The sequence below is a fragment of the Salvia hispanica genome, chromosome 5, assembly GCF_029641045.1.
Source record: "Salvia hispanica isolate PSC_SH4W2 chromosome 5, Shi_PSC_v1, whole genome shotgun sequence".
In the NCBI taxonomy this organism is placed as follows: Eukaryota; Viridiplantae; Streptophyta; class Magnoliopsida; order Lamiales; family Lamiaceae; genus Salvia; species Salvia hispanica.
In genome coordinates this window covers 18,900,051-18,912,143 of record NC_142696.1, presented here as the reverse complement: position 1 = coordinate 18,912,143, position 12,093 = coordinate 18,900,051, and the positions used below count along the sequence as shown (strand labels likewise).

General features: G+C 32.4%; 1 protein-coding gene across 1 annotated transcript; it reads left to right on the top strand.

Moving 5' to 3' along the window:
* The first annotated feature begins 8,197 nt into the window (after nucleotides 1-8,197).
* On the top strand, nucleotides 8,198-10,497 carry LOC125190784 (putative N-acetyltransferase HLS1). Its single transcript, XM_048088184.2, has 3 exons — nucleotides 8,198-8,470; nucleotides 8,929-9,071; nucleotides 9,530-10,497. The coding sequence occupies exons 1-3, from the start codon at nucleotides 8,252-8,254 to the stop codon at nucleotides 10,371-10,373; spliced, it is 1,206 nt and encodes a 401-aa protein (XP_047944141.1). The 5' UTR covers nucleotides 8,198-8,251; the 3' UTR covers nucleotides 10,374-10,497.
* Nucleotides 10,498-12,093: the final 1,596 nt, after the last annotated feature.

Sequence of the window (12,093 nt, the reverse complement as noted above, 5' to 3'; positions counted from 1 at the left end):
CCCTAAGATAAGCACTTGGGAAAGATTGTGTACTGAGGGCCTTCGTTGTCGAACACATTTTCTATTAAATTAGCTTATGATGAGCTGATAAAGGCCTTTTTCTGCCTTCTTCTTTAACAATGGAGTCTTGATAAATGAGGAACGAGCTAGGGGGCGAATTTCGTAAATAGATTCATGTTGTCTGTGTAGTGATAGAGTGGAGAGTTGTTTACATATACAATGGGATTTGTCTTGATGCAATGAGAAACTAGAATGGTATCTTGAGATACTAATAAGGATCTTGAAGGATTAGATCCATGTAATTATCCAAGATTATGCCACAAGTGTAGATCTATCAATAAAACACAAAAAATAAACAAAGATAGAGAGCATCTAGCCACAAAAACTAGATCCAAAATAGAGATCCATGGAAGATAAGAAGTGAAAGAATCTGTATAAGATGAGGAATTGAGATTACAACCATAGGACCTGACCAAAATAATGGAAAAAACCCTAGGCAACTTTCATCAACCCTAATCACCGACTGCTCCACTACTCAATGGATACACCCATTGATGCATACCTATACTTGAATCTATCTAGGAAAGAAACAAGCAACCTTCAATGAAGGAATTAGATACAATCCTCAAAGAGGAAAAACTCACAAGGGAGATATCTTAATTCAACAAAAGCTGTCCCAAAAAGATACAAAAGAGTATTATAGTTAGGGCTTCATTCCCAAGAAAAATGGCCCACAAAATCTAGAAAATAAAGAAAAAGGACAAAACGATCGGTCGGGCGTTCGGACAACGATAAATCGCCCGACCAAGGCGAAAGCTTCTGGAACTCGCAAGGCAAACGCCCAGTTGCCGGTCGGGCATTTGGCAGTATTATTTCGCCCGACCTGGCAAAAACCTTTTGTATCTCCCACGGCTTAGCTCCAGCGCCCGGTCGGGTAGAGCTCTCATTCGCCAGACCGGGCAAACCCTCCGCATCCCTTTGAGCGGCTAAAAGCGTGGTCTTCGCAGCAAGCTCAACCCCAGACTTTGACGACTCTTCATGCAACAACCTTTGGACGAGATTGGAGACCCCACCTTGGAGATGCCTTGTTTTTGCTCTTGTCACGGGTCCCCCTTGCATCTTCAACGAGGTGCGCTCCTCCCCCTGGGTCGTATTAGATACAGTGGGCAGAAGAATTTTTAGGATTCTTCATTGAGCTTTGTCAGATTGGTTGATCTGGAATATTAGCTCTAACCGCTTGATGGGTAGTGTCTCATATTGGTTGATCTGGAATATCGACTCTAACCGCTTGATGGGTAGTGGTCTCAAATGGAGTTCTTTTTTTAGAATAAGATGTTGGCATTACCTGGAAAAGGAGATGTTGGTTTATTTCTAAGGGGGTTAGGGTAGGTCCAGAAGGGGTGGTTATATCTCAAATCTTTAGTATGGAAAAATGCAGTATGAGAGGCTCGTGTTTTGGATGATATTGGCCTACGAGCAATTAAAGCGCTTATTTTGGTGGCTTGGAGACTGCCAATGATGGATACTATCAAGCTTAATACGAATGCTTCTTTGGATGCGACCGAGGCGAGCTTTTGGTGGAGGCCTATTTCGTGATGTGTTTGGAGCATGGAGGTCGGTTTTGTGGTTAATATTGGGATTTGTTCCACTTTAACTGCTGAAATTTGGTGCATATTTTATGGGCTTCAGCTAGCTAATGAGTAGGGATTTCATAAGGTACAGGTGGAAAGTGATAGCTTAGTGGGTGTTTCTATGATCAAAGAGCAATATGACATCTCTGTCAATTGTCGTTCCATAGTGCATAAAGTCCGCAGGTTATTCCAAGATTTTGGCTCAACAACGATTCATTAAGTGCACAAAAAAGTTAATTAGTCTGTAGATTTTGGCTCAATTTTCAACTTTTCGTAGAAGAGTTCATGTTTTAGAGCATCGTCGCTGAAGCTTAGTAGTTGGTTGATCCATGACAGATTAGGTGTTTCTTATATTCGTTAATTGATTTGTATTCGGCTTTAGCCGCTTTCTTTTACCAAAAACCTCCTTCTTCTCATATAACTGGAAAATAAAATTATGAGCAGCTCAAAGCATGTTTTCAGTATCAACCCTAATAGTGTGTGTGCATACAATGTATGAATTGTGTGTATACTATGTGTATACTGTGTGTATTTATAAATTTGTGTGTGTGAGTGTGTAAAGTGTACGTGTGTGCACATTGTGTTGGTGTGTGTATGTGCGCGCGCGGTGTGTTGTTGTTGTGTGTAATGTATGAGTGTGCAATTGTGCAAGTGCTCTATGTGTGTGTAGTTTGTGTGTGCATAAAGTGCATGTTTGGAACCTACTTAATATACTATGTGTATTTATACCGTGAGTCGGGGTACATTGAATTTTTGGCATGGCCAATTTTAATTCGATACCATACCACTTTTCAATATGCTCATACCGAATTCCAGTACACTATATAGCATATATTGATATCAATATATCGTAAATACTGTTATTATAGCAAAATCTTTCTATAAGCTATTATATCCCACATATATTTAAGATAGTCTATAAATTAAAATTCAAATACAATCAAATTTTATTGGCCTACCGGTGGATACCTTTGATAATTAAAAATAAATAAATTACAAAATAAATTTGACCCATTTTAGCTTGATATCAATAGTAATTTTTTTTTTCAACTAAATCGGCCAAAATAGTGATATTATACAAAGATAAAAGAAAATGGCATACATGACCAAAAGAACCATAAAAAACATTATAGAATGGTCCAAATATTCTATACTCCATATGTACTTTAAATTTACTTTATACTAATATGAATATGATTATGTGCTTAATAGTTACTTTAGGCAAGAATATGCCGATCATCATAATTAAGCCCTTTTAACTTATTTATTTCATTCGTCAGAATTTTCATGTCATCTCAAAGGACTTTTGGTTATGATGCTATGGAATTTTCTTAGGCGATTATTATATTAGAATACAAATATACACTAAAAAGGGAAAGAAATAGAAAAATCCACACTAGCTTGTCGAATAAAAGCATTCTGCGACTGAATGGAATAACGTAATTGTAAATTTGTAATGATGACCAAATCATCTTAATTAATTAATTGTAATAATCTATCTCCAAAAAAGTTCTAGAGATATATTATTCTCATTGTAGATCAATATTTTAAAATTTGTTTATATTACTCCAGAGCTGCTCGGAGCTCACCTAATTGGCTGCTAGGAAAATAATTAACGAATCTAACTAGTAGTTACAACTTACAATATCATTGACGGGCATATTCGATCAATTTTCTATGTGAACGGAACCTTCAAAGGTTAGTAAAAAAGTTGTCATATAGGAGTAATACTCCAATTTTTTATGTAATCTTGTCCGCGTGGACATGAATGATGAATTAAAGAAGATACTAAAATAAGTTACTCCCTCCGTTCCATAATAATGGAGGGAAAACTTTTCGGCACGGAGATTAAGAAAAATTCTGTTAGATGAGTTAAGTAAAGAGAGAATAAAGTGAAAAATGAAAAAGGTAGAGAGATGAAGATAAAAAAAAGTAAGAGAGAGTAAAGTAGGTGTGGAAAAATGTGTTGACTTTTACTAAAAAGGGAAATGACTCTATTACTGTGGAACAAACGGAAATGGAAAAACGCCCCTATTACTATAGAACGGAGGGAGTACTAATTTAAATTATGGTTGGCTAAGGCTTGCGATAGATGCAACAACAAATAGAGGTAGGAAATATTGTAATAGGATTAATTGACATGATTCGAATGCATTATTGGCTTGGCGTTGAGTTTATACAAAACAACAATAATGATCCTTCATGTAATATATTAATTACTACTATCTTAGTAGTATTATATTAGATGCAGGGATTTATTGGTTAAATGAAAAACGTTATACCAAATAATGTACCTCTTAGTCTTAAATCATCTTCAATAATATACTAAAACTTAAAATTATATAGCTCCAGTGATAAAATCAATCTCTTTTCTGGTTTTTAATAAAAAATATCTATTTTTAGGTTTACATTAAACCTAAACTAAAATAAAAAACTTTTTCAAATTTTATAAGTATAAAATGTATAATATAAAGAATATTTTTTTAAGTTTGAATTTAGTGTAAATAATTAGAGTAAAATCATATTAGATGTGACATTTACACTAAAATAAATTTGAATTTTAGTGTAAATGGTTGAAGATGCTCTTACCAACTAATTTAAGATTCATTATCGGTTTGGCGCCTCACGTTTCTTCTGATTTCCTTTTTATTTTGCTGCAGTCTTCTCTTATTTAATTACAAACTTTTCAACTAAAATTGATTATATATATACATATATATATATATATGTATGATGAGGAGTGTTATATTGCTAACTCAATGCTTAATTGTTAACTATAATTTAATAATAGCCATTAGATATTCAAATTAAAGGCCTAGATCATCAACCACAAAATGTCAATACGATCAACAAAAACGTCAATAAGGCTATAGGATTAATTCCAATAAAAATCAATAGGGGTATTAATGTCAAGTTAGTTATAACTAACTTTTAAAAGAAATCCCAAAACTTTAAATTCATATAACATATATCAAATTAAAGATAATTTTATAAGGATTCCAACGATATACTACATGCATATGTTCCGACGTCAAAATTTGAAAAAAAAAATCTAGAATTTTCGTATTTTTCGTACACAGGTTAATGTCAATGCAGCTAAGATAATATGTCAATATAAAGCATATAAAATGTCAATCCTAAATTTGTATTGATATTCTCAAAGCATTGTGTTGATATTTTCGAAACACTATATTGACATTTTCATCCAAAACCCTAATTTGGCGTTTTTTTTATCTTTTTCGATTTAATTAATAAAAATGAAAATTACACGTGGCAAATTGTAGACCACACGTTTTTTAAAATCATGTGGCCTTAAATTAGTTGTAGTTAGCAATTGATCACTCCCCTATGTATGATATAGGGGATATATATATATATATATATATATATATATATATATATATGATATAGGGAGTGTTATATTGCTAACTCATAACTTAATTGCTAACTATAATTAAATAATAGTTATTAGATATTCAAGTTAAGGGCTTAGATCATTAATCCCTAAATGTCAATACGATCAACGAAAAACGTCAATAAGGCCATAGGATTAATTCTTAAAAATATCAATAGGGGTATTAATGTCAATTACCTACATGTTTAGTTATAACTAACTTTTAAAAGAAATCCTAAAACTTTAAATTCATATAATATATATCAAATTAAAGATAATTTCAGAAGGATTTCAACGATATCATACATGCATATGTTCCAACGTCAAAATTTGAAAAAAAAATCGAAAATTTTTAATTTTTTCGTACAAGCAGAAATGTCAACATACTATATAAAATATGCCAATATAATACATGTAGAATGTCAATATAAGCAATGAGTTAACATTCTTAAAGCATTGTGTTGAAATTTTCAAACCATTGAGTTGATATTTTCGGACACTATATTGACATTTTCATCCAAAACCCTAATTTGGAGTTTTTTTTTATCTTTTTTTATTTAATTAATAAAAACGAAAATTACACGTGGCAAATTGTAGACCGTTTTCTAAAATCCTATGGCCTTAAATTAGTTGTAGTTAGCAATTAAATGATGAGTTAGCAATTGATCACTCCCCGTATGATATATCCATAGATTCCGGGGAGTGATCAATTGCTAACTCATAATTTAATTGCTAACTCATAATTTAATTGCTAACTACAACTAATTTAAGGCCATAGGATTTGGATGAAAATGTCAATATAGTGTTCCGAAAATATCAACACAATGCTTTGAGAATGTCAACACAATGCTTTAAGAATGTTAACCCATTGCTTATATTGACATTCTACATGTATTATATTGACATATTTTATATAGTATTTTGACATATCTGCTGTACGCAAAAATTAAATATTTTCGAAGTTTTTTTCAAATTTTGACGTCGGAACATATGCATATAGGATATCGTTGAAATCCTCATAAAATTATCTTTAATTTGATATATTTTATATGAATTTAAAGTTTTGGGATTTCTTTTAAAAGTTAGTTATAACTAATTTTGTAGTTAATTGACATTAATACCCTTATTGATATTTTTTGGAATTAATTCTATAGCCTTATTGACATTTTTTGTTGATCGTATTAACATTTCGAGATTGATGATTTACGCCTTTAATTTAAATATCTAATAGCTATTATTTTGTTGTAATTAGCAATTAAATATTAAGTTAACAGTATAACACTCCCCGTCTAATGAATTAACTCAAAATGCTGCTTCCGCTGGCCCCAAAATCAGCCACATTTTGCAGCTGATTTTTTCTTTTTTAACTACCACTCTATTTTTTATTAAATTTAATATGGTGTTGGGCTTACCTTCTATTATTATTTGGGCATACTTGTAACTAATTGATGTGGGCTTGCTCATCTAACTTTGAGTTTAGTATTAATTAATTCTAAATAATGAAATCTCGTAATTTAGTTAATCTCAAGTAATTAAATTTTAATTTAATTAATTTTTAGTGATTAAATCTTCTAATTTAATTAAGTTCCTAATTTAACCAATATCAAAGTGATTAAATCTCCTAGTATAATTGAGTCTCAATAATTAAATCCCCTTTTATATTTAGTGTCAAAGTAATTACTACTATTTAATTATACCAAAAGTAATTAAATCTCGTTATATGATTAGTACGAAGGAATAGCAGAAGCCTCCTAATTGAGGCTTAGAATTAAGATGAATATCTCTAGTAGGATAGGGGCATATCTTACTCGGAATTAGTTTTCTTTAAGCTAAATAGCTTATTTTCCTTTTTGTATTCGTTGGTTGAACGCAAGAGGAAAGCTAGACCCAATTAAAAAAAAAAAAAAAAAGCTAGACCCAAGTCGGGTAAAAACGTTTGTCTGAAGAATAGGAAACACATTAGGTGGATTTTACGTCCAACACGTTTAGTGTGGAAACAAGATTGAATAACTGAAATTCTTTGATTACATGTTTTATTCAAAACCCAAATACAAGTTCGTTTTCAAGTTATTGTGTAACCATGAATGTATCGTTTTATGTGAAGCATATCTCTAGATATTCCAAAGTTGACAATCAAATTTGGGGTAGTATATACGAGGACCAACGTCATCCTTCGAATTGGTCGGTCAATGTGTTAAAGAAAATTGGAAGGCGACCACCTTCTCCACACTAAAATTTTTAGATGTAGTAAATCACAAAAAGAAGTTTGATTATATAATCGAAACAAAACGTAAAAAGAATTTAGTAGCTCATGCTTTTAATATAGTCTCATGCTTTTAGTATGGTCACTAAGTTAATTCATAAAACTATTTGGAGGGAACTATTTGAAGGGATAGCTTTTAGTATGGTCACTAAGTTAATTCATAAAACTATTTGAAGGGATAGCTTTTAGTATGGTCACTAAGTTAATTGATAAAACTATTTGAAGTGAATATATCCCTATAGAGTATGTATATATAAAGCTAAATCCATGTTTGTGTAATCAAGAAAAAGGTCAATATTCGCCGCCACGGCCATAAACGCACTAAATGCCATTCTACTACAAGATAGAGACTCCCTAACTTGAGCTTGTCTAGCAATTAATTTATTCTTATATATTTATAAAAAAAAAAGTGACATGCATATTATGCTTGGTTATAGAATATGTCACAGCACATAATATATTGCTTTGAGATCAGTCATTTTTTGTGACTTCATTTTCCCCCTAGAAAGTGAATTAAAAGTTATGAGATGAGGAATCACTATTTTTTAATTAACCCAAATGCACGTCATATCATTGTAAAGTATTTGATTTAAGCACAATATCCTTTATTTCATTTAAGCACAATGTCTCAGTGAATTGAATTAAAAATGAGGTTGAGATACACAATAACCAACAGAGAATCAAGAATGAAATTATTTAGCTTTTGAGTGTCGATTGCGATATGATTAAATACATATATAACATAAAATAGAATTTATTTGAGATGATTTTTGGAGTGTGTGGAGTAAGAGTGAGTAGGAGTGTGGACCACTCATGCCTAATGACATGGCTTGGTGGCAGAGGAACTCCACCTCAACAAATCCATCCTCTATACTATATATAACCACTGTCTGCACATGAGACAAATCAAATATATAGTTTCTCTCTCCTATCTCTATCACACGTTAAGCAATCCTTCCAATCATGCCCTTCTCTAAAATAGCAGCCGAGAATTATGTACCTAGCTCGGCCAAGAAGCCTCGGGTGGCCGTGAGGCCGTACGATGAAGGGAGAGACAAGGCGGCCGTGGAGGAGCTCGAGCAGCGGTGTGAGGTTGGCCAGCCCGGGAAGCCCTCACTCGTGACCGACCTCATGGGAGATCCTATTGCTAGAGTCCGCAACTTCGTCTCCCACATTATGCTGGTAATTATACTTCATCTATCCGCCATTACTAGTCAATACTTGTCACACTACTTTTTACTACTTTTGGTAATTGACCATGCATTTCACTAACTCATTCACACTCACATTTTATTAGTATAAAACTAATACATAAAAACAGGATTCTTACTTCACTAATATTTTTAATTCACTTGCTATTATATTTTGTTTAAATTTATGGTTGGCCAAAATTGAAAATTTTTCATTATATTTAGTGGTCCCTTTTTTATCTCACGTTCTCTAGGAAAAAGTACTATCACATTAATACCTAGTCATAATTTTATCATGAATGAAAATGAAAAGAAGAAAAATATAACCAACATGGTCTACGTGATGGTTCAGAACATCGTTTGGCATTGGAAAAACAAAAAAAAAAAAAAAAAAAGAAAAATATATGAAAATAGAAAAGGTAATGTTGATTAAATATATGTTTTATATAGGTGGCAGAATATGGTGATGGGAGGGAAATAGTTGGGGTGATAAGAGGGTGCATAAAAACGGCGACGAGTGGAAAGAAAAGCTCATCTCCAATCTATGTGAAATTGGCTTACATTCTTGGATTAAGGGTTTCATCCACGCACAGGTCTGTCAACCTCTTTTCCCCCATGCAAATTATAATTTATTTATCTACAAATTAAGATAATTATTGTGTGATCTCATTTTATTTTGTATTTAATGATAATTGTATGTGCCCCATGCATTTGTTAGTACTATTTTATTTTCTTCTTTTGTTTTATTTTGATGAATGCACGTACATGATTTTACGGAAATCTAAATATGTAATCTGCATGTTTTAATTAATTTTTGCATTATCCAATTAATTACATATAAATCCAAATATATTTAAACATATTCCTGCACTACTTTAGGTTTAGATGTGACATGACTTGCATATGTACTTCCAAATTTCATAAAGTTTTACTATTACATAACGACATCTGAATTATTAATTCAATACCTTGTCCTCTTCTTTTGTTTCTCATCTAATTAAATTATTTTTAATGTGCAATTAATTATACTTAAATATTTTGTATGGCTCAGGAGACTTGGCATTGCCATAAAACTAGTCCAAGAATTGGAAGAGTGGTGCAAGAAAAATGGAGCAGAATATGCCTATATGGCTACAGAATGCAGCAATCAAGCATCTTTGAATTTGTTCACTCAAAAATGCAATTATATGAAATTTCGAAATCCAACGGTCCTCGTGCAGCCAGTTCATCTTCACCACAAGCCGTTACCATCAGATATCACAATCATTCGAGTACCTCCTAATCTGGCTGAATCTATGTATCAGAAATTGTTTTCAATCTCCGAATTCTTCCCTAAAGACATCGATCATTTACTAAGTAACAAACTCAATTTGGGCACATTCATGGCATTGCCAAATAAATTACTCCCAAATTGGGACCCTAACAATGGCGAATTACCGGCTTCTTTCGCCTTACTTAGTGTTTGGGACACAAAGGAAGTGTTCAGGTTAAGAGTGAAGGGAGTGTCGAGCCTAACACATGCTGCCTGCCTAGGAACTAGGGTTGTTGATGCTATGGCACCATGGCTTAAAATTCCATCAATTCCTAACATTTTTAAGAATTTTGGATTTTACTTCATGTACGGACTTCATATGGAGGGTCAGGATGGTCCCAGATTATTGAAAGCTTTGTGCAAAATGGCGCATAATATGGCCAGAAATGACTCTCGTTGTAGGGTCGTGGTGGCTGAGGTGGGCCAAAACGACCCTGTACGAGAGGCCATTCCACATTGGAAGAAATTTTCATGGGATGAAGATATTTGGTGCATAAAGAGATTTGGACAGATCAATCAGGACTACTATGAGTTTCCAGTGTCGTCTACTTCTCCTATATTTGTTGATCCACGTGATTTATAGATTTAATGTTGGGGATGTATAGGTGTGTCTTAATCTTTTTTTTTTCTTATTCTTTTTGTTTCAAATTGTACACAAGCAATCATATCAAGTTCAATTAAATGAAAATAAGAATAAATTAAGCTAAGTATTAGTTATATTTCATAAAATTAATAAAATGTCAATAACAAATTTTGAGATATTAAAACCAAAATAAAGTTTGATTTACATCAAGAGATACATCCACCAAAAATATTCATGATCGAAGAACAAAAACTGGTTTAATATATATACTACATTCGTCCCACAGTAGGATTCACATTATGTGTGGACACAGATTTTAAGAAATGTAAAGAAAAGTGAGTTGAATAAGTTAGTGGACTATGAGTCCCACTTTATATATTTTTTAATAAAATATGAGTGAAATAAGTTGATAAAATATGAGATCTACTTACCATTTATGATAAAAGTGAAATGTGTCTATTGTGGAACTGACTGGAATAGAAAAATATTACTCTTATTGCGGGACGAAGATAGTACCATAATTTAATTTGTTTAGATCACACGAAGATCATCCCTCCAAAATAGATCCTAGTTCAATTCCTACACTGCAAATTTTTTTTATATAAATCACTTTCTATATCCGAGTATGTAAAATTGCTGACTAGTTCAAAATGAGAATATGAGATGAACATATGAGTACGATATGATATATCACATCATTCAATAATGAAATGGTATGCGAGGAGGGTCTTCATGTCGAAGAACCTCTAAGATTTGTATAATGATTTTTAATGTGATCATGTGATCGATAGTGATTCCGTACCAATACAAATCGAAAGATGATTCTTGAAAAATAATTCTAAAAAACACATCATTTAATAGCATATGTACATATATATCGGTCCTAAATGGTGACTATTAGTGTGGTCCGGTCTTTGTCCAACATATTAAGGACAAAATATTAAATATAGGGTCATTTCATAACAAGCAGATGTAACTTGTTGAGGAAAAAGTATCCACATGATTTCTTCTTATCATCAAATCCTCAAATTGGGATCTTGTCTCTCAATTAAACTTTGTCCCTCTGCATGATTTTCATTACTAGCTAACTATAAAAAAAATGAAGTACTACTATATTACTCACTACACCATCCAGCTTCTTGGAAGAATGCCACGTACACACAAACAACCCTTTTATAATTTCAAGATAAATTGCTCATCTTGATTTCATCTAAATTTGGCTACGCCACAATTTAGTTAAGTTTAATTTCCAAAATTACATATCTATAAGAAAACTTATCAGCTAGGAAATTGTATATTGTGCATGCATGTGTCTCTGTCAGTGCGTCTCTGGTTTATGAAACGATGGCTACACTTAGCTTTTTTAATATTCTATTAGAACTGAGGCTGTGTAAATATACCGAAATATTGCAATACCGCACTTACTATACCGAAATTATACCGAATTTGCGGTACAGTATGATACTTTACCGATAGAATTCGGTGAGATAAAGGTATAGATTTCCGTATACCGCAGTATATCGCACATTCGGTATATACCGAAAATGAGGTATATACCATTATTAATTTATACCGAACATATGGTATATATCAAAAAATGAGGTATTTATCGATTATATGTATTTATATATTTCAATTATATACTCCCTCCGTCCCACATTAGGAGTCCCAGTTGAGTTCGGCACGAGTTTTAAGAAATGTAAAGGAAAGTTGGTGAAAA